At 37.1% G+C, this 21,353-nt stretch overlaps 3 protein-coding genes and 1 long non-coding RNA gene across 10 annotated transcripts; 2 read left to right on the top strand and 2 right to left on the bottom strand.

Annotated features, from left to right (window-relative positions):
• Positions 1-778: 778 nt before the first annotated feature.
• Positions 779-3,830, bottom strand: LOC112291563 (protein JINGUBANG). The gene is made up of 2 exons (XM_024539153.3): positions 2,247-3,830; positions 779-2,049 (listed from the first exon to the last, which is right to left on the bottom strand). The coding sequence occupies exons 1-2, from the start codon at positions 2,673-2,675 to the stop codon at positions 1,261-1,263; spliced, it is 1,218 nt and encodes a 405-aa protein (XP_024394921.1). The 5' UTR covers positions 2,676-3,830; the 3' UTR covers positions 779-1,260.
• A 7,785-nt stretch (positions 3,831-11,615) lies between these two features.
• Positions 11,616-14,018, top strand: LOC112282225 (uncharacterized). Of its 2 annotated transcripts, none has more exons than XM_090252631.1 (2): positions 11,616-12,669; positions 13,466-14,018. In XM_090252631.1, exons 1-2 carry the CDS (start codon positions 12,429-12,431, stop codon positions 13,867-13,869), a joined length of 645 nt encoding a protein of 214 aa, XP_090108757.1. In that variant the 5' UTR covers positions 11,616-12,428; the 3' UTR covers positions 13,870-14,018. The 2 variants fall into 2 exon arrangements, with proteins under 2 accessions (XP_090108757.1, XP_024375385.1); XM_024519617.3 differs by having other exon boundaries at positions 11,619-12,669; positions 13,478-14,018.
• Positions 14,019-15,628: 1,610 nt separating this feature from the next.
• On the top strand, positions 15,629-17,731 carry LOC112281082 (uncharacterized). Of its 2 annotated transcripts, none has more exons than XM_090252518.1 (2): positions 15,629-17,045; positions 17,223-17,731. In XM_090252518.1, exon 2 carries the CDS (start codon positions 17,264-17,266, stop codon positions 17,642-17,644), a length of 381 nt encoding a protein of 126 aa, XP_090108644.1. In that variant the 5' UTR covers positions 15,629-17,045; positions 17,223-17,263; the 3' UTR covers positions 17,645-17,731. The 2 variants fall into 2 exon arrangements, with proteins under 2 accessions (XP_090108644.1, XP_073392386.1); XM_073536285.2 differs by having other exon boundaries at positions 15,635-17,045; positions 17,233-17,731.
• Positions 17,675-19,449, bottom strand: LOC141045782 (uncharacterized). 5 transcript variants are annotated; one of them, XR_016504507.1, is made up of 3 exons: positions 18,957-19,449; positions 18,204-18,265; positions 17,675-18,087 (listed from the first exon to the last, which is right to left on the bottom strand). It is a non-coding gene; the product is annotated as an uncharacterized LOC141045782 (long non-coding RNA). The 5 variants fall into 5 exon arrangements; XR_016504510.1 differs by lacking the exon at positions 18,957-19,449 and adding an exon at positions 18,399-18,920; XR_016504502.1 differs by having other exon boundaries at positions 17,675-18,265.
• Positions 19,450-21,353: the final 1,904 nt, after the last annotated feature.

The following is a 21,353-nucleotide window of genomic DNA, read 5'->3' as shown; positions in this document are numbered from 1 at the left end:
GAAACATTCCCGAGTCGTCCATTGCAAAGATCTAAAGTAAAATGCAGATAGTCAATTTGTATGTAGTTCCACCAGGAGTTGGCAAGAGTTCAACTGGGTTGTCAGCTCGATCAACTTTCTCAGGTTTTGGAGCCCATTAGATGCTTACGAAAGAAATATAATTCCCCACCTCTTTCTTATTGCTAACTTCAGACTCCATGTTTTGGTCTTTGTGACTGACTTCTGCATAATATGCTCCAGATCCTGTTGGAGAAGGTATTTCACAGGTAGAATTAATTGTCACATCGAGAAGCCTGTCTCTCAGATGGAGGTAGAATAAAGTTGTACTAAGATCTGCACAGGTCTTCACTGCAGTACTTAATCCCTTTGTAATGTGGTGATAAATTGTGGATAAGAACTCCACCTCAGCTTCCACTGAGCAATGCTAATTGTTCGGAGTCAAATATCTCTTGCAGGACATTGTCTTGTTCACCTACTGCGGTCTCCGGAGGGGTTTTTCTAAACCTTTGGAAGCTGCTTGTCTGTTACCCAATTTTGGGAGTTGAATCTATGTAGAGCTAAGTGAGTGCCCTTGTGACAAGGTGCGATTGTTTCTCAAGTTTTAAGAATTTGCTGCGTGTTTGCCGAGATGCTTCAGTCCTGAACTGAGATTGATAAGTTTTATGTCACAATCAAACCTTTCTCTGACACTACGATTCGAACAGGTACCTCGTCTGAGGAAGGTTGATAAGCTTGCAGAACAGGAAGGGAAACGCAGTAACTCACATGAGGCCTCGGATGTGTTGAAAGTGATCGAAGTCACCAGAAATCTTTACATGATATAAATTGTTAAGGTACACTATTCTCGACCAGAACAAGACTGATGTCCAAAACTTGTACAGGCTAATGTTCATCACTAAAACTTCCCAGTCTCTCTGCTCGAGATAAGCCCTAAAATATTCACCGACGACTAATTCTTCCAGCAGACAACGTTGAGTCATCTGCATTACGCCTGGATGCAGAACAGAAGGGAACAAAACAGGGTCTTCGTGCTATTGAGGAGAACAATGAACTTTCACACCCTTGTCAATTACGCTGCCCCAGACACCGTTTAATACTGAACAGAAATGACTTCTAATCTGGACGCGAAAGTTGACAATAGTTTACATTAAAACCCCCAGCGATCAGGTGTGAAATTCAATGCATGAAACTGATGATGACTGGGCCTCTTCATGGCCACCCATATTGTGCTAGAAATCGGGAGTAATGGCCGTGGATTCCTCAGACTGAACGACATAGTGGAGAACCGGTTGAGATTGACGACGACCTCCAGTTGATGACCACAGGGCTATCTGGGGAGCTATCGTCCGACGAGAGAAGGTCCGTCTCGTCTTCCGGTAACCACCACACACGAATGTCGCCATCCATGCTTCCGCTATACACTAGAGCCCCCATTGCCATGTCTGAGAGCACACAGAGCGACTTCACGGGGCCCGTGTGACCCACCATCACAGATAGACATGTATGAACATCCTCGGCGTCACGTCTCCACACCCTGACAGTCGTGTCCGCTGAGCCTGTGATGACGAGGTTTGACATTATGGTTAAGCACAGGATAGCTAGACGGTGACCTCGCAAGGTCCCCACCGCAGTCCACTGTCGGTCTCCGTCTATCTCTTTCATCTTCCAGATCGTGACAGTTTTGTCGCTTTGAGCTGTGTAGAGAAGCGCGCCTTCGGGACTCAGGGCAAGTGCGTTCACGGGGGACTTCACTTCCAGAGTGGCGACGAGGACATGTTGGCTCTTCTTATTGCCTAGGTCTTGTCGTTGGTAGACCTTGACGGTGGTGTCGCCGGAGCCGGTGTATAGGAGGTCGTGCTGCTTGTCCACCGCGAGCGCATTCACGGCGTCGATGTGCCCGCAGAGCGATTCCAGGCATTTGAAGTCAGAGAGGCGCCACACCTTCACGGATTTGTCCCAGGAGCCCGAGTAGAGAACACCGTTGCCAACTGCCAGACAGGAAATGCTATCGTTGTGATTGATCCACAGGCTCTTGTGATGCCGTCGCACCTGCAGAAGCCGATCGGGTCGAGTACAATTAAATTTTGCAAGGAACCCTTGAGACATTATTGTGAACAAAACAGATGTAGACTTCAAACCAGACACTGCCGATGGGACATCGAAAAGCGAAATGATAATTGCAATTCGGGCTAACCATCAACGAGGCTAATGGAGAGAACATCGCAACGGCACTTGCCTGAACGCACCTGTACATAATTTTTTGCGGGCAAGAAATTTGCAATGTAGTCCTTGATTGAAGGCAAGGTCGAGACCAGGCGGTACTCCTGGGGTTGGCACTTCGACCTACGCCATACTCTGATTTTGTGGTCCTGGTGCGCACTGATGACCCTATTGCCGACCACAACGATACATTTTACCGCAGCTCGGCCACTTCCAAATTTCGTTGCCTCTTGCATGTCGGGGTGGTCCCATGCTCTAATGTCGCCGTGGTTGGAGCCTGCGTAGAGGACGTCGCCAGAGAGGGCAAGGGTGATGACATGGAGAGCTTGACCGTGCAAAATTGCGATGCATTTGTGGGGGCCGCGGCCGTTGGTGCAGCTACGGGAACTAACCAGAGAGCTAGACGTGCTGGCTTCGGAATCGAGGCTGTCTTGGCCCATCAGCCGCACGCCCATGCTGCTAACCACGCTAAAATGCAAGGACTTCGGATACAAGGCGTCGGTTTGAAGCAGGTCAACCCACCAAGACAATTTGGCACTTGGCACTCTCTCAGGAACACAAACGAAAAAGACTACAGGTTATGTCTGGGACGACGAAGGATTGAAAAAGCCCTTGACGTTGTTCTTCGAGAGAAGCGTTTCCGTGCGGCGTAGCGCAAAGTGATCGGAATAGCTCAAAACCTTAATGTCCGTTTGTGCATTTCAGTTAGGAGTGGCATAAGTGCACAGACCGTGCCGAAGGCAGAAATGTAACATGTGATCGCCTTACGCAACCTGGCTAAGTCTTTCGCTTCTTCTACTATGGTGCTCCACTTCCTTGGGAAGTATACCAGCGGCGCCGCTCTGCATGTGGTTCCACGAAGAGCACTGCCACTGCTATCCAACCTTACTTCCGCAAACCTCGAAGACGCTATCGGAGCAGCAAGCTGTCCGCAACGAAGCTCATACGGGACACTCCACCTGATCTGGATCCTCAGACGCGGTGCCAACATAAGCACAGTAGATAGCAAGTTGGCCAGCTGTGGGGTCGCGCAGCTGGAGGCATGAACGTGCCTTTCAGGAGCCCAGTTGGAGGAACATCCAATAACCACACAATGATTTACTGCAGCTCATCCAAGCGAATGCATACCTACCCCTTATAATCGTGTATGAAATCGAAGTATGCCCGCGTCGCTAGTCTTTCAGTATTCTCCGACACAAGCTACACTACCCGTTGCAATCGAAAAAAGTTTTCAACGTCTCTGGCGTACAGTGCGAATGATACAAAAATCCTAACATTCTGAACGAAAGGGTCCTGACGCCTTAACACGACAAACGGCAGACGGCGCTACCCACCCGATCGATTCCAGATCGGACTGAGGGCTGCGAGACAGAAAATGTGTCGTCGGATACGCACTTACAGATCGAAATCTCAGGAGGAAGCCGTCGAGCGCGACATGCGAGGCGTGGATTGAAGGGAGAGGACCGGCAGATGAAGAAGACCCATGTCACTCCTGCAGCTGCGATGCAATGCCTACTGCCGCGTGACGGTACCGGCAGGTGCGTTGTGCAATCCTGCGAGCTGCTGCAACAGTAGCAGCAGTGCTGGTACGATGGGTGCCGTTAAGGGGCGGCAACAAAGTGAAAAAAGATAAAATGTAAAGGTGGGTGTATCTATCTATCCGTTCCAGGATTACTAATCCTGGTCGAGATCATGTACGCATTATTATCATGTACCAGGTACCGCTGCTGCTGCTGCTCAGGGAGGGCAACGCGCTTCGACGAAGCCAGCTACAAAGCCCAACCCAGTGAGTGATCTGTGTGGGTGTCTGTTCGTGGCATTCATTCTCCTTCCTGTTTGTTGCAAATCATCATCGTCGCAGTTGTCACTTGGGAATTGTCCTGATGCTGCTGCTTCGATGGGGCAACTAACTGTGACCCGGACTCCAATCCCCGTCCGCTGCGCACGCTACGGCCGCCGCGCTTTGCGAAAGAGCCCACGGTCTTGGCGCCTATAGCGGGCTTGCTTGCTATCGACCGGCCCGGCCTCTATAGCGGGCCGGTACATTCATCGGTGATGGGCCCCAGCACGCTTCGCCGGGGCCTTCCTTGCTTTTGCGCGTCAGCTCCGCTTTTGAATATTGTTTCGCAGGTTTTGGAGTTTTTTTGAATGTGGTTCCCGTTTCGAAGGTGAGGGATATCTGTTCATCCAATGAATGGGTGAATGGATGATTATGTATAATAATATACAATATCATAATGAATGACAATGCCAATAATGTAACTAATAAAATATGTTTATGTCACCTACATAGACATATTTCATTAATTTCACACTAAAACTAAAAAAAATCCTAATAACATTAATAATACTAAAAAAAATGCATGTATATATATATATATATATATATATATATGAAAACATAAAAAATTATGAAATTTAACTATGAAATATCAACTAAAACCAAACATTAAATCCAACCTCATGCATCTTATGGTTTTGGGTTGTGTGTTGAATAATTAATAAATAAATACTTAATAATCTTTTGCTCACCAATAATATCACAAAATTTACCAGAATATATTTTTTTCATTTCTTTTAAAATTACAATTATTACAGAATGTTGTAAAATAACAAATCAATGTTTAGATTTGAATAGCACTATATGTATTGACATATTTGGGATATATGGATGGCAATATTTGATATATTTATCTTAAACTATATTAGGAGAAACATATATATATATATAAAAGTTCTTTTTGCTAAAACAATGGCATGATGTCATTAGGAATAGTAATCAAATGTTGTTTATTGAGTTTTAAGCATGTAAAGTCTTCTTAAAATATGAGATTCTTTCTGTAAAAAAACTTTCTTATAACAAAACTTTCACAATATATATTTTCAAACTTTAATAATAATACAAGGTAATAGAGTTTAGTTGATCATGCTTGTCATATTTGAAAAGAAAAAGAAAAAGAATATTTTGTGTAGTAAATTTCAAAATAATTACACATGTATTTAATGTTTTATCAAAGTGAAAAAATTAGCTTATATTAGTACAAAGGAATGGCTTTATTCATCTTTTAAGCTAATTATTTTACTTATTAAAAAATCTGTGTTGACAAAGATCCATCACCATTAAGTTTTTAATTTAAAATTTTGGTTCATATTTACTTTATATCAAATTTATACTAATTCATATATATATATATATATATATATATATAATTTTTTTTTCTCAACAACTGTTGTTGGAAATTCTGCACAAGTTAGTATCACTATCACATATAAGAGAAAGTTCAATCCAATATGATAAGGAATGAAACAATCTAGAATTTACAAAAGACTCTAAAATTTCAGATAAGAGAAGTTTTTCTAACCTACAATTATAAAATCTTTTATGCACATAACATACATACATACATACATACAACCCAAAAATTGCAAAACTTAAGCACAAAAAAATCATAAATAACATATACTGAAAAATTGAGAAAAATTGAAGTACAAAGAAAAATATTGAAATTGACATATTTGTATGTGTATATATAATTGGTCGATTGATTGATTTTTATTTTTTTTCTATTATTTATTTTTTTTTCTATTTTGTTTCAAAAATAAAAGAAATCACTATTTTGACATTCTACTTTCAATGGTACCATTCCAATGTGACACCCAAAATGCATGATTTTTCTTACGTGGGATATTATGGAAGCTTGTGCACATGCCACTTGGCATTTGGTCATGCAAAAAATAGCATTCCATACACAAGAAAAAGGCTCATAGCCTCCATGTGACCATCTTAAAGAGCCTTCACAAGAATGCCATAAGGCTTTTTTTCAAATTATAAGTTTTGAGTAGGAATTGATAACATCATATATCTCCATTTTTGCATTCCTCATTGTTTTAAAATGCATCCTTTCTACTACCATTTGGGATTTTATGGTCGTGAATAAAAGTCACCACAATTTTATTTTTTTTAAATGGTAATAAATAAAGTGAGAAAAAAAAAACAAACAAACAAACAAACATATTTACTATGGTTGAAAATAATAGTATGTATAAATATCAAAAATGTACTTTCTATGGACTACATTTATTTATATACATAAAAGCAAAGAAATAAATTTGTGTTTTTAGTAGCAATTGCGCAATGTGCATGAGTCAATCATGCTATGTCAATGCCACTCTCTTTAATGCCATGTATTGCATACGTGACTACATGCTCAAGTGATACTCGTGCACCTTTCCCATACCCCATTGTAATGCAACTTTGCTTTCTTGCTTGTATGCTTACTAGTATTGTTAGGTGGAAAAAAAAGGATTTGAATCTAGAATCATCTATTCTTTGAGGGATGGAGGAGAAGAAGGCACGGGAGCATGAGGCATTTTTTAAGAAAGGAAAGATCTTTTTAATGGATGCACATACGATTGGGGGGGGGGGGGCACGACTTGGATTATGCCACTTATGAGCAACCAACTCTATTGTACCCTCTTAAGGGTTTGAATATTTGTTGGGCTTGGAATTGATGGAGACTTGTGTTGTTGCCAAATGGATGGTCAATATTGATTCCTTAGATGTTCTTATTTGTATATTGCTTATTTGGAAGAAATATATATATATATATATATATATATAAGAAAAATAATAAAAATCGGAATTTTAAAATAAGGTAGAAAAGAGAAGGATTGTTTGTGCAATAAGAATAAAAAATTTGGTAAGCTTAACAAGAGATTAGATGATTAACTTTAAATGAATGAAACTTCATATATATATATATATATATAACAGCAATATAAATTTATGTATGTCTTGGATATTTTTAATGATTTGGTGCATTTTTATTAGTTGCAGAATGAGTGTGGTAAAAACATGGTCCTTTGTAGCATAGTCAAATTATTTGATTAAACTTTTTTAAGTAGATTTTACCATGTTTTTGGAGCTTTTAAGGTGGATTATACTGAGAAAATGCATAAAAATACAATTGACTTGATTGTGTTATACTATATTGTGAGAATACCTTCTGTAAAGAAACAATTCAAACCTGAAATAAGGTGAAACTGTATAAAATTCATTTTCTATAAGTAACATATGGAGAATAAATTATACGTGAAGCTATTATAGGTCAATTGTAAAAATAAATAAAGTTTAAATTATGTGGTTAGTTTTTTTCCTTAGTTTTTTTTTTTTTACTTTTCAATTTTTTTTTTTTTTTTTTTTTTACTGTAATATTTGTCTGTAAATGTTTTACAACCACATGTTTATATATTTGTCTTATTTTTTCAAAAAATAAGAATATAACCATTTGAGAAGAAATAGTGCATTTTTGTTAAATACGTTTTTACATACCATTCAAATGAATAATGAAAAGTTTATAGATTCTAAAAATATTTTTTATTGAACAAAGCATTAAATTTTAGTTTAGACTTTATTTTGTTATACTAATGATACTTAAAGTTTTAACACATCAAAACTAGTTCAATCACTAACATTTAATTAATGTTTTATTTTTATTTTTTGTAAATATATTTTATGGTAATATGCTACAACCAAATGATGATTGTATACAGTTGGGAGAGATTTTAATCAATCAACATCACAATATACATTTTTTCATATAAGTTGATGTTTAATGTTTCACGCAAGTTGTACATCTAAAGCAATAATGTATATTGTGATGTACCACGACTTTAATTAATCAACATCACGATATACATTTTAGTTGAACAAAATTCTACCAAAAATGAAATTCCCAAAATTTAATGATATTTATGAAATGGTTTTGTTAGTTAATCAGAATACTTCGAAATAGTCAGCAACCTTATTCCACATAGACCTGATTCTTTATATTTCACATCTAATTTTAAGTATTAAAAATATAATCACGACATTAAACTGTGTAATAAAAGATTTAGTATTTAATTTAAATTAGGTGGAAAAATTATGTTTCAACAGAAATCACTACTTGGAGATATCACTTAACATTTCAAATTTTAATAAGCTGTATTTTTAATAAAGTGTAAATTAAAATATTTATTCAATTATTTAGACTTCATTACAAAAACAGCACCCGATTGGTGACAACCCAAAGCTCTAAACACATGATAAAATTATGTGTAAAACGGATTGGGCAACTTCATTTTGTTAGGCTGTCTAGACTGTTTAGCCTATCTCTTTCAAATCACTGATGAAATAAAGATTTTAATATTATTCTACAAAAAAATTAAATAATAATGAAACACAATAATTAGAATAAAAAAGGAAAGAAAAGCATTATGATCAGTGGTGTTGATACAACAGTTATCATAGTAAGAAGCATTAGTGGAGGGGGATTGTCCTATCATTCTGTACAAAGACTATTGGAATTTGAAATTCAAAGTTTCAGAATATTATTCATTCATTAAAAAAATTATAAAACTTGATTTCTTGAGGACATTGGAAAAATATTATTAGTAATATTGTTTAAATATTTTGATTTTTCTTTTTCTTTTTTGCGATAGAGTTTGTTCGAATGCTTTCAGAATCAACTTTCAAGCCAGGTTGATGCTTTGCTCTTCCCTATAATTAGTTTCAATCATCCAAATATAATAGTTATGTATATATTTATATATATATATATATATATATTACATGAATTTCACTTCAAATTCTATCAATTTTATTTAATGATTATTGATGAGCTCAACCTTGAAATTGTTGATTGTGTTTTATTGAATTATAAAGAGAGTAAGTAGGCCATTCTTTTCTTTTCTTTTTTCACATCTAACTTTGCATAGAAATCTTACTTTTTTTTTAAAGGATCACTTCAGATAAAAGGTAGCATGCATAACAAACCAATTAGCAAATAAATGAAGATTGTATCTTTACTCATTTATTATACAAGCATTCAAATAATTTTTAACATTTTTTTGTTAAAATTCTGTTTTTTTTTCCCTCATTAGTATTGTAATTGCTTCACAACATGTGGTTAGAACTGCAAAAATAATGAGTGAGTTATCATGTGGCTAAAGAGGAATATCAAAACTTTGATTGCTCAAATGATAAATATGCAAAAATTACAAGGTTATCAATGGCTTAAAAGTTATAAAAAAAAGAAAAAAAAAAAGTTGAGATGGTTAAGAGTTGAGTAAATATTTACTACCTTTAATTGATATTTTAGAAAAAATTGTCGCATAATTATTTGTTAGAGAATACTGATAGTGTTAATGACATGTTGGTCTTGAACAAACTAGTTATTATTTCAAATCTGAGCAACTTCAAAAAAATCAGGTATTTATTTATTTATTTTAAATTAATAATTATATTTTTCAACTCTCAATTTTTGAATTCTATGTATATATATATATATATATATATATTCTCTAACGAGAATAAAAAATCAGATTTAAACTATTTCAGGTGGTCTAGAATTGGTGCAACAAGTTGCATTTAATTATTTTTAATCAAACCCTCTTTATAATTTATCCAACCAATTGAGAGTACATTTGTTAAAGATGATGTTCCCAAATGTTGTGATTCTAGTGGTCCCGAGTTTTATGAAAGAACATTCTGATTAGTAGTATTATCTTGATTGTGTTGAAATTGGAAGAAATTTGGACAAAGTAATTGTTATGATATGCATCAAGAATAATGTTTGTTAATATACACTATTAGAAGTTTAATGTACAACAATGTTTGAAATTGTCATTTAGTGCTTACAAGACAAGGGTTTTCTTTATAAGTGTTTTGCAATTGTTTTTATACATTGGTCTTGAGAATTTAATATGGAAATGATTTATTGCACTTTTATGTTGCCAATGTGAAGCAATGGTATGTTGGAAATGTTAATTGCGGTGATTACATAATATCTAAAACCAATAACTAATCCCTCACAACTCTACCCCATATTAGTATAAATTGATTTTTTTTTTTTTTTTTTGGTATAAATAAACTAGGTTTAAAAAAGAAAAAGAAGAATATTTACAATACATCTATTTTAAAAAATGATGATTTCTTGATACATTTTTCTGTGATAATAATTTTGAGTATTTTTAAAAAAACATATGCATAATCAATGGAATATTTTAAATTTTTATCAATAATTTTTTTGATTATTATAAAAAATGAAAAACTTAAAAACTCGAAAAGAACACCCCATCTTATGGTAACTAGATAGTATCTGAAGTAATTACAGCAATATAAAAAAATTAAAATTAAAACCAATTAGATATGATATGAAACAAATAAGATGTGATTTCAACATGGTCTTGATTTATTTTGAAGAAAAAGTGTTTTAATATAATTTGAAAGCATCAAACTTTTAAAACAAAACATGAAAATTGAAAAAAAAAAAAAAAACAAAACAAAACAAACAAACAAACAAACAAACAAACAAACAAACAAACAAACAAAAAAACAAACAAACAAATAAACAAATAAGCACTCATGAATTAAAATTAAACTCAACAATTTTACTAAATGATTATTTAAAAAATTAAAAACAAAAGGGAAGGTTATCAGCTAACCATGAACATTTTCACCAAAACATGTAAAAGAACTTTTAGTCCTCAACAAAAGCTTGTGATTTTTTTTTTGTTGCCTAACAAGAATACATATAGTATTAATACTAAATACATGCTTGTAGCTTTGACGTTGAAATAGAAGCCTATTATTCTAACATAAAATGATCTTTTATTTGGATATGCTTGTCTTAGAAAGATATTATTGATACTAAGACATTTTATGATTGTTGTAAAAGTATGTCGTTTTTCCTTTTATTAGTTTTAAATATTGTCATGTATATCTTGCAAGAGTTAGATGATGCTAACATTAAGCTTTTTTTAAGATAGATATATATTTAGAATTTGAGAAGTTTTTTTTGTTTTTATTTTGAAGGCTAGACTAGAGGCAAATAAGTAATAGTATAATAAACATAAACAAGAAAAGTATCAATGATAATTATGTTGCTCATGGATAAGATTTTACACCCTCTATAATTATATCAGAAGAAATAATTATATGAAAAAAAATCATGTTAAGCAAGCGGAAAACCATTCTTTTTTGAAATCCATATTGTTTTCTTAAGATTTTTAACCCAACATGATACAACATTTGTCACAATAGCCACCTTGTCCCACCTTTGCACTTCCACATCCCATCAATTGAATCACTCTTATAGATGGTTATCCATCATGTCTAACATCATATATATATATATATATATATATATATAATAGTGGTTAAACCATTGGCTTTGCTAATGTCAAGTACGTTTTTGGAAGCCAAAAAACAAAACAAACAGCGCCATGTAACTTGGCAGTAATTGGGTTAAATCCATAATTGGGTTTTATCACCCTACTGCTCCAGCCAAACATAGGCTAGTCAATATTTTTTCATGTAGATAGATATATATACAAAATCACTCTAGAAACCAAAAATAGAATTATTCGGTTTGCAAAATTGATTTAAGTTTAGAAATTTATAAGTTTGCATCCAAATGGAGTGGGTGGGTGATTTTTTATTTTTTATTTTTTATTTTATTTTTTTGTCACACTTCACAAAGCAGGTTGATGTTCTTTGCAATTGTCTTATTACTATTATTAATATTGATTATCTCCTTCTTCTTCTTCTTCTTCTTTGTCTTGTTCATTTGTTTGTTGTTGTTGTGTGAGTGAGGATTGTGGTTACCTCAAAGTTAATCCAGAACCAGGTGTAGTGAAGTATGTGGATCCCAGGTGTCACTGGAACTGGAAGGCAGTGCTGCTGCTGCTGGGAGGAGCCCATGAGGAGGAGGAGGAATGAAGGGAAGAATGCAATGCAATGCAATTGTAAAGTCCAGTGAAGTTAAGTGCTTCCCTTCCTTCCTCCCACTTGGATTGGAGTCCCACTTTGTGGCCCATGAGACAGTACTACTACTACTACCACCACTACTGAGACTGGTGACAGCATAGCAACACTGTTGTTAATTTATTTGTTTGCTTGAATGTAGTAGTAGTAGTGGTAGTGAGTGAGGGGTGTGCAGAGGAAGAGCACTACTCTCACACACCACCAAATAATAATAATAATAATACCACCACCACCACCCTCTCTCTTCTCTTTTCTCTGCCTTGCCCTGGAAACAACACCAGCACAGAACAGCATAGCACAGCACTGTGTGTGTGTGTGAGAGAGAGAGAGAGAGAGAGAGAGTGTGTGTGTGTGTGTGGAGAGAGGGTTCAGCCAGCCATTTTGGGCTCTTTATTCAACCATGATGATGATACCAAGGGGGTCTTTTTGTGGTGGTAGGAGAAGAAGAAGTTGGAGGAGCTGCGTTTCTTATGGCAAAGGGAATGCATGCAGTGTGCTGTGGGGGGGGTGCAGCAGCAGTGTTTCAAATTGCAGTGAGGGCTTGGATTGGATTGGATTGTTGCAGAGGAGAGCAGAGGTGCAGTGGGTGCTACTACTGCTCGGAATTGGAATTGGGTTGCATTGCATGCGGGGTTTGCAAGGTGCGTCCACTACCACTGTGCACGTCCTGGTTGATCATGTATATGTATTAATATACATGGGTGATTTAATTAAAATCCTAATTATTACTGATAAAATCTTGTAAACCCTATTTAGGCAAAAGAATCAGGTGTGATTGTGGTCTTCACATTTTCTCTAGATAGTAAGTCTATTTTATTAAGAATGTAAAAGTTAAAAATCTCATCTAAATTCATATAATACATTCAACACATAATATTATTACATTAGTAAAAAATCCATTGTAATTAAACATCTGACAAACTTCGATTCAATCTAGCAGGTTTAAAGATTTGAAAGAGAGAACTAATCAAAAGAAAAAGATATGTTCCAAAACTCTATTATTCTTCATTGAAAATATTACATCACAGAAACTACCATTAATTACCATCCTTAATTTCATGAGAAAAAACAACTATCATGTTCTGGTAAATAATCACAAATCTCAACACTTGTAACACAAATGCGATTGCAATACAATTGCAACACAAAGTGTCGAGAACTCTGTGAAACAATGACTGCGGTGCAATATTTCACTCTTCCACAGAGACAGAAAAAACATCTTGTTCGATTCCTTTTCTTCATCTGTCATGGTAACAACCATCGTTCAATCTGCGGTGTTACAATATGATATAAGAACAGAAAACTAGATAAGTGAATGTGGGGTGCAGAAAAATAGAATTCTTGTGTATGTGTGTGTGTGCGTGTATTTGTGTGTGTGCGCTTATGAGAATGTTTGTGTGTTGAGAGAGGTGCTTGATGCACACTAATTTTGTGCAGGATGTGTGATAGGGGTGCTGCTGCTGCTGCTGCTGGGCTCTCGCTATGGGGTCGTCAACTCCCAGAGGCTGACGATGAAGGTGGTGCAGAGAGGAGACTTTGCTTGTTTGTTTGTTTGTTTGTGTGCAGGCCATGACGTGATGCGCAATATCAAAGTCACGTCAACAGGAGGGCCATGCGGAAGACACGTCCCGCAATGGAGCTCTCATTCAATGCGACAAAGCTGGCTCCAGGTTAAGACATCGATCGGTCCACACGATCTGCATGGTCCACCTGAACACTGGCGTGGCACCCACCAGGACTGCTTGCAGCCTGAATCCAACTGCGATTCATGGAAATATCTGATCAGGACAAGCTACGTATGCTGGAGTTTCGGTGATGCTGATCTCGATGCGGATGGTTAGGCAGATTGCAGAGTTTTGCAGTGGATTTTAAAGGGAGCATCGTGTCTGTGTGTGTGTGTGTGTACGTGTGTTTTTGCGGATTCTTTGTGTTTTGGTCTCTGTAGGGCAACAGAGTTTATAATGTTACCATCAACTGCAATTACTGTGCTGCACATTTCGGGTTGAAAACTCTGCGAAACGTCTGAGCCATCGTCCTTTGTGGAAGGTACTGAGATCATGAGTGGAATTGAGTGTACTGGTTGTGTGGCGTTGAGGAGAATGTGAATACGAAGGGGTCATTAAGGACATCGAGCACTAGTAGTGGTGCCCTAGAACAGTAATTCTTCCACATGGTGTTGAACCCTCTTGTGATTGCTCACTAGCACACCTCGTGCACAATCAGAGATGATAATGGCAACAGCATTGTGCTCATTGTTCCTAGTAACAGAAAAACTGAAGGAAGGAGAAGAGTGTCTTCAACTGTGTTAAATAGAAAAAATAATGTACAAATAATAAATAATGAATAAAAACCGCCGAAAATGTGATGCTCTTCAGAAATAAAGGAAGAATGACTCTAATCTACTTGCAACTGGTCTAATCTACTCAAGGGATCTGTCATCTTGGTAACCAACAGCCTACACTTTACTGAATAAAGTGGCTAGACGCTTCGACGCTGGTGAGTTTCAGAACTTGACTTTCCACCTTGGAGATCCAAGTGCGGAAAATTTCACCATCCTATTGGAATTTGGGTGCAAAACCTCAAGATCTGCAGGATGAATAACCCCGCAGTTTGAGACCTGTTTGGATTAAGGTTCCAGGTGCTGGAGACCTTTGCTATGAAGCCCGAAGCATGACATAGAATGAGTCACCACCTCCATAATTTACAAGGATTGTAAAATTGGTACCACGCTATGCCCACTTAAAAGCCTCAGATGCCTACCACATTCTGTTACCACGAATTTCTGTAGATCAGACATGGTACGTGAAGCTCGCCATAATTTTTGCTGGTTGCCAGAGCAGGAGGCTGTTATTTTCTCCCAAACAATTTATAGAGTCATGACTTCTGCGTTTGAAGGGCGATTCATGGCATCCGGGTGTTTTCTTGCAATTGAGATATCCTTTTCAAAAACCAACGTCATAGAGCAGTTGAAGTATTTCTCTGGCATTGGCGTGGGACGCTTGTGAAATGGACAAGCCCATGTGAAAGAGCGTAATCCTTTCAAAAACAGTGAAAAACAAAAATGCTCAAGACAAATGAGGTTTTAGCCTGGGGCTTACATCGCAGTCAGATATTGAAGTCCGTTAGGTGAGAAGGAACCATGAGTGACTGGCATGCTCTGGCTTAAGGAGAACATTCAGCAATACACGATATCGTAGAATACATGTTTTTCTGTCTTTGCCTTGTCCATGCTTCCAACTTCGAAAAACTAGCAATTCGAATGGGCCTGTATAATCTACCAAACGGTTGCTGCCAATTCGTTGGGTACACTTTGAGCAGCCCCAAAATCTAGCCGTTGTACCAAAGCTAGAAGTGACATCGACATGGGAAGTTTGTTGCGTAAGAAATTGATTCGCATTGTTGAGGAGTCATCCATTGCTGCACATTTTACCAACAGATGATGCAGTAATCAACAAACACGACAATGAAGAGTGCTTTAAGCTGCATCCACTCTGAAAAATTGTCTCATGACGTTGTGACTGATGTCTTCCAAATTGCTTTTTGGTGAGAGTGTATTTCACGAGTCAGATCAATCGTTATCACAGTCAGCAATTTCAGGGGTACATTCAATTCATTTACTCTAACATGCTAAAAGCACTGCAACAGTGCCACAAAACTACCCACCTATTCACGACAATCTGGTGCCCCACGTGGTGATTGTCATTGGTAATTTTTTAATATTGTTGTAGTTGAAATGCCGAATACAATTTGAGCGTCGTCTCATTGTTTTCAAGTACTGGAACCTGGGGTGTTGGTTTTGAGTTCCTCTGCCGGGAGGTTCTCACGTTGTTGTTCAGAGCATGGCTACCACATTCTTCCATCATGCAATTTGCAATTGCAATTCCGATCTAAGTTTAATGGTTCAACCACGTCGTTAGAACATTGCAAGTGGTGGCAGTATTTTTGACAATCGATCAAAATAAGTCCTGAGTGACTGTCAAGTATGTAGCAAGCCAGCGTAGAATTTTCCTACATTCCACTTGAATGAACATTGATTTCTTCCGTGGACGTAATTTTGCAATATTGACATGCAAGCTTCGCTTTTCCACGTTCAAAAACGCCGAGTCTCCTTGCCAACAAAATTCCAACATAACCCTGTGCAGTGTTTGAACGCCATGGCAAGTATTACCCCTAAGAGACTAATCGCCGTTACTTTCAGTTGAGAAGCAACACCCGGAACACTTGCCAAGTTTCCATATCCACCGCTAGAGATTAACTGATCAAATGGAATGACAGCGGCCAAAAGACAGACCTATCAGGTTTAACCCATCAGCTTCATCGAATATGGAGCAGTTTCCAAGGCGAGCATGATACTGAAATTTTCAATCAAGATGAATCTGCGGAATACTTACGGGCAGTCGCAGTCTTTGCTGTATTGGTCCAACAAGTAGTACACCATTCAAATCGCGTGTGAACACACTGATTTGCATCTCACGTCGTCATTTTACCGATCGATATTGACATCCAGGTTGTGTGATGAAAATAAGTATATCTCCTAATATAGGAGCATTTTTCATTAGCTCTCATCTAGTACCCACAGTTATTGAGGTGTTCCAATCAGCTACTTGTGCTGCTCTTTAATCGTGCATTGAAAGCTGTTGGATTTGTCGATAGAGTTGAAGTTTTATGTAGACGAAGGCTTTCTGTTTGCGGAGGGGTTGAAGCTTTGTAGAGCTTGGTGTAAGTGCTCATAGGGACTCCACGCCACTGCAAGAGTGTTGGGTTTGCGCATCCGGCAACGTTGTAGTAATCTGAGAGAAGTAATGTAGTCTCTTTCAGACCTTGTTCAGCATGCAAAATATGAAGAAATCGTGGTAGCATTGGATCTGCAAACGGATTCGGCTGCAGTAATCGAAGCAACGCATATATGTCCCAGGGTTTCGGTGAAGCCGACTTCACTTAATCGTTCATCTTTCCGCATCTCTATATCGAACTGATGTCCTCACTTCAGATTCAACCTTCCTCATAACGTGAAGAGGTACCCTTATCAAAAACTTCATTTTCTATGTCAATAGAAGCATTTATTGTAATTATTATTGTGCGAGTCATTGTCTGTCGCTGTTGCTTCTCATATTTCTATCTTCTTAGACAATCAAGTTGCTGTAGCCGAAGGTCACTCGGAATGTCTGACATTGAGATTTCTCACTTTGTCGAGGATGAGACAGAATTCATTAATTGTCAGATTATCCGATTGCCATGGGACACCAGGTGAAGCACTCGACTGTGGAACCCGTGCTGGAGAATTACATGAGCCCTCCGATGTCTTGCGGTACAGCCAGTAAGGCCAACCATGGGCCAGTTGCAACAAGCAGTGCGGAAGAGAAACACGCGAAATCGTTGTCCAGCTTGAATCCTCTTAATTTTTTCCAAAAGCTGAGAGATCGCAACATTAGGGCCATGAATGAAAAGGCCATGAGAGGGAACAACATTGGCATGGCTGACTACCAGGGCACTGTCACAGGGACACACCACTCCGACACCATGGATCGGCAACATTTAAGTGCGAAGGAGCGAGAAATGAACGCATACTTAGAGCAACTAGTTGCACTTCAAAGAAATAGTGACGTAGCCCAATAACAAGCTAGCACCAATAGACTTTCGATGCAAAGTTTGTCCACCTTCGTTGAAATCTTTACCAAAAGAGTCAGATTACCCCACAGCTCAGATTTCTCATAATACAATCGATCATGGGTACTCGAGCCGTTCACAGCTACTTCCCTAATGCGACGGCGGAAGTCCATTAGTGTAGCCGAGAACCCCAGCATTGTCTGATTCCAGCTCTCTCGAACTACGTTACCGACAACAAAGACTGCCGAGAATCTACTATTGAATGCATTAGCAGAAATTATTTTGGGTGTGCCAGGATGGAAGATAGATCTAATGTTTGAAAGTAATGCCGTTCTGGGTGCTGCCATCGATACATTCATGCGCTATGAAAGTTGACCTGGAGCCATTTCACTTTGCGTCACTATTGGAGCAGCTGGCCCGAAGTCCAGGAGTTAGAGAATGACTTTAATAACCTGCGGACATACAGTATCAACCATTAGTGCTTGACGCTTGACTGCATTTAACCAAAACTGTCATACGCTTTCCCCTTCTTAAGTTTGAATCATCAGGTTGAATGTAGTGTTGTCACGTTGACTTGCGTAAATCGTGTTTCATTGGCTGCGGCAAGGCTCTCGTCAGGAGGAGACCCACCTGCGTAAGGTGATTTGCAAAATTAGGTTAAGAAACTGGCAATCAAGTTAACGCTGAAAAAAGATTTCTCACTCTACCAAGACAATTAACCATACGATCCAAGTGATCAATCTGAGCTATGGGGTAGTGTCACCGTCTTGACAAAGATTTCTTCGAAGGTGGAAAAATTGTTTTGATACAAAACAGCTGGCGAGACATCACGCATAACAATTTTTCCCAGGCGACCTGCGCTTTCTCTCCTGAATCACCTTCCGATGATCGGATCCTAACCGACAAGAAGGGGTGGATCATCAAAGGGGACAGTTACCTAAACTTCCATTGAGGAATTGGAGGATAAAATCAAACCAGACACGAAGCACACAACCGCCTCGAAACAACACGCAAGTACATCAGTGGGTCAGCCCACGAGGAGTTGCACAAGCAATTTGTCGCAGCGAGCCCTAATCCATACACCTGTTCTTTTCCTTTTTTTCTTTTTAGGCTAACGTTCATGTTTTGTGGTGCACGATTGGATTTGGATCTGGAACCGGCTGTGACCGCGTCCTTCCACACTGTGATGAAGGGATACGTGACGATCTGTTCGTCCCACTAACACGTGCGATTCTAAGTGGACAGAGAGCGGCTTGAGAAGAAGAGCAAAACACTACAACATGCGATACTTGATTAAGTTTAACCAACTGATCCTTCCAACCTGCGCCGGTGAGCATTTTCTCTTCTGGGACCTTCCACAGCAAGACTGTGCCTGCTTTGCCTCCACTGTATGCAGTTGTGGACATGTGCAGTAGTGCTTTTACTTGATCCATTCATGTCAGTCGACACAGCACAGCAATGATACACCACATTCTCTCATGCAATCATATCGAAACTCTATAACGAAGCAGCGGATCGTTTCCCGAATCCCCTTCTGTAGTCCAACACTTAGGTCTACGGGAGAGAAATTCAGAACGAAGAATACCTTCGCAATTGTGGATGTTGATTTCGGCCAGAAACTAGGATTTGGACTTCCGACAGCCTCCAAAGATAGTGCTCAGACGGACAATTTACGCGGGGTGGGGCACAAATTGCATGGAGAATGACACAAAACAAAGGCGTTGAGAAAGAGTAACACACCAATGCCCCTCAGAACCTCGAAATTTTCCTGTGAGAATGACACAATTGAAGAACAGAAATACCACGAAGTGAAGTAGAGGATAACAAAAATTGAAGACCACGACGCAGACCCAATTCTTCACGATTCAGGATTTAGGGTTAGGGTTTGGGGATTTAAACAGCATCATTCTGCATACATGGTGTTTTTTGAGAGCGGCATGAAATAGACCCAATTTTGTGTAGCCTGAGGTTGTCTAGGATGGTGAAGATGTGGCGGAAAGAGCATAAATCTGCATGAAGTGGAAGGTGATTTAGGGTTTGTCACATCTTCTATGGCACATTATGAATCAAATGAATGGAGGGCCTTGCATGTGCTAGCAAGGAAATTCAACATGAAGAGGCTTGCATTAATTAGTAAAGTGGGATAATGTTGTGTTATGGGTGGATTTGGAGAGATTATCAACGAGATGTTTTGATTGTGTATTTTTTGAAAAGAAGAGAATATCTTAAAACTTGATTCTTTTTTAGCTTACAAGTATTTGGAGTAAGTATCATGTTGAGTAAAATTTGGAGATTGTTTGAACAAATTTGAAAAAAATTATAAGAATGTATAACTTGTTTTTATTTTTGGAACAAAATGGGATGTATCAAATGCTTTAAATGAGTTTTTAAAAAATTACATTAAACTTAGGGTGAGGCTTAAGGACCTTTAGGGTCTAAAGTTTACTCAAGTAGTGTTGAATAACTATGTGCTTTTCAAAGTTTTATTATACCACATAAAAGAATTTATGCATGCCACTTAATTTTCATATCAACCATATTCTCTAGTTTGTTTTTTTGATCATCCAAGTATTATTCCAATGTTAAGATATGACACCATAGTTATTTAATTGTCTACCCATCTTTTCTCAATGACTTTTCACACTTTTTTTATCATATTCTAATAAGTTTTATCATACTTTGTTCTTGATTTGTACATCCTCTTATATTGTATTTTAAAAATAAACATATTATGTTAAATCCATATTGTCCAAATGCATATTTTTTAAAGAAAAGACTATATAGTACCTAAACATTTCAACATTGGCAATAATTTGCGCGCAAATATATTTTGTTGTCTATTTTCCATGGACTAGAGTATCTTATGCTTGATATTAATTTATGTATTAATGATGTAGTTTAATCCCAAATCTATTTCTTCAAGAATATTCCTAAAATTTGTATATAATTATTTTTGGTGTTTTAGGCAAACATCAAGTATAGTTTAGGAACATATTTGGATTATCCTTCATTTTCTATACATTTGCACCCACTTTTTGGTGCCAAATTAACCAAATGAGCATTGCTTCCTTTATAGCTCTTGATTTAAATGATAAATCTTACTAATTAAATGGAAAGTCTCATGGTAATAAATTGTTTTACTTTTAGTTATGCAAGTTCTATACATTATACTTGGATTAAAGAAGTTTCTTACCAAACTTATTATCTAATGAATGTATATAGAAGCAAGATTGAGATCATCCATAATCTTTCTATTATTTATTTGTTTTCTTATCTCATGTACTTGGCATTAGCCATTTTGAAATATACTTTTAGATCACATTCTTTTTTAATTTCTAATTATCTTACAATAATTTTTTTTATAACTATATGTAGATATTTTTTAGAAAATATTAAAAAATATTAACAAAATACAATAAAAAATTTTAATATTTCTTACTAAATAATAGAGTGCATAGTTTTTCTTGAAAGCATTAAAGAAATATAGAGATTGCAACTTATGTTGTACTAAAGAAGTATTATACTTACATTTAATTTATTTTCTTTTATTTCCTTATACTTCTCTTTCTTATGTAGAAATTCATAGTATATCAATGTTTTTACAATTATGGTAGAATTATCACATACATAAAAAATAAATACCTATAACGTAAATACTAAAAAATAATAATAATAAATCAATTCATGCTTGAAATTCATCAATTTTGTTCACTACTAC

The sequence above is a fragment of the Physcomitrium patens genome, chromosome 1 (assembly GCF_059467195.1).
Source record: "Physcomitrium patens ecotype Gransden chromosome 1, ASM5946719v1, whole genome shotgun sequence".
NCBI lineage: Eukaryota > Viridiplantae > Streptophyta > Bryopsida > Funariales > Funariaceae > Physcomitrium > Physcomitrium patens.
This window is presented reverse-complemented; position numbering and strand designations above follow the sequence as displayed.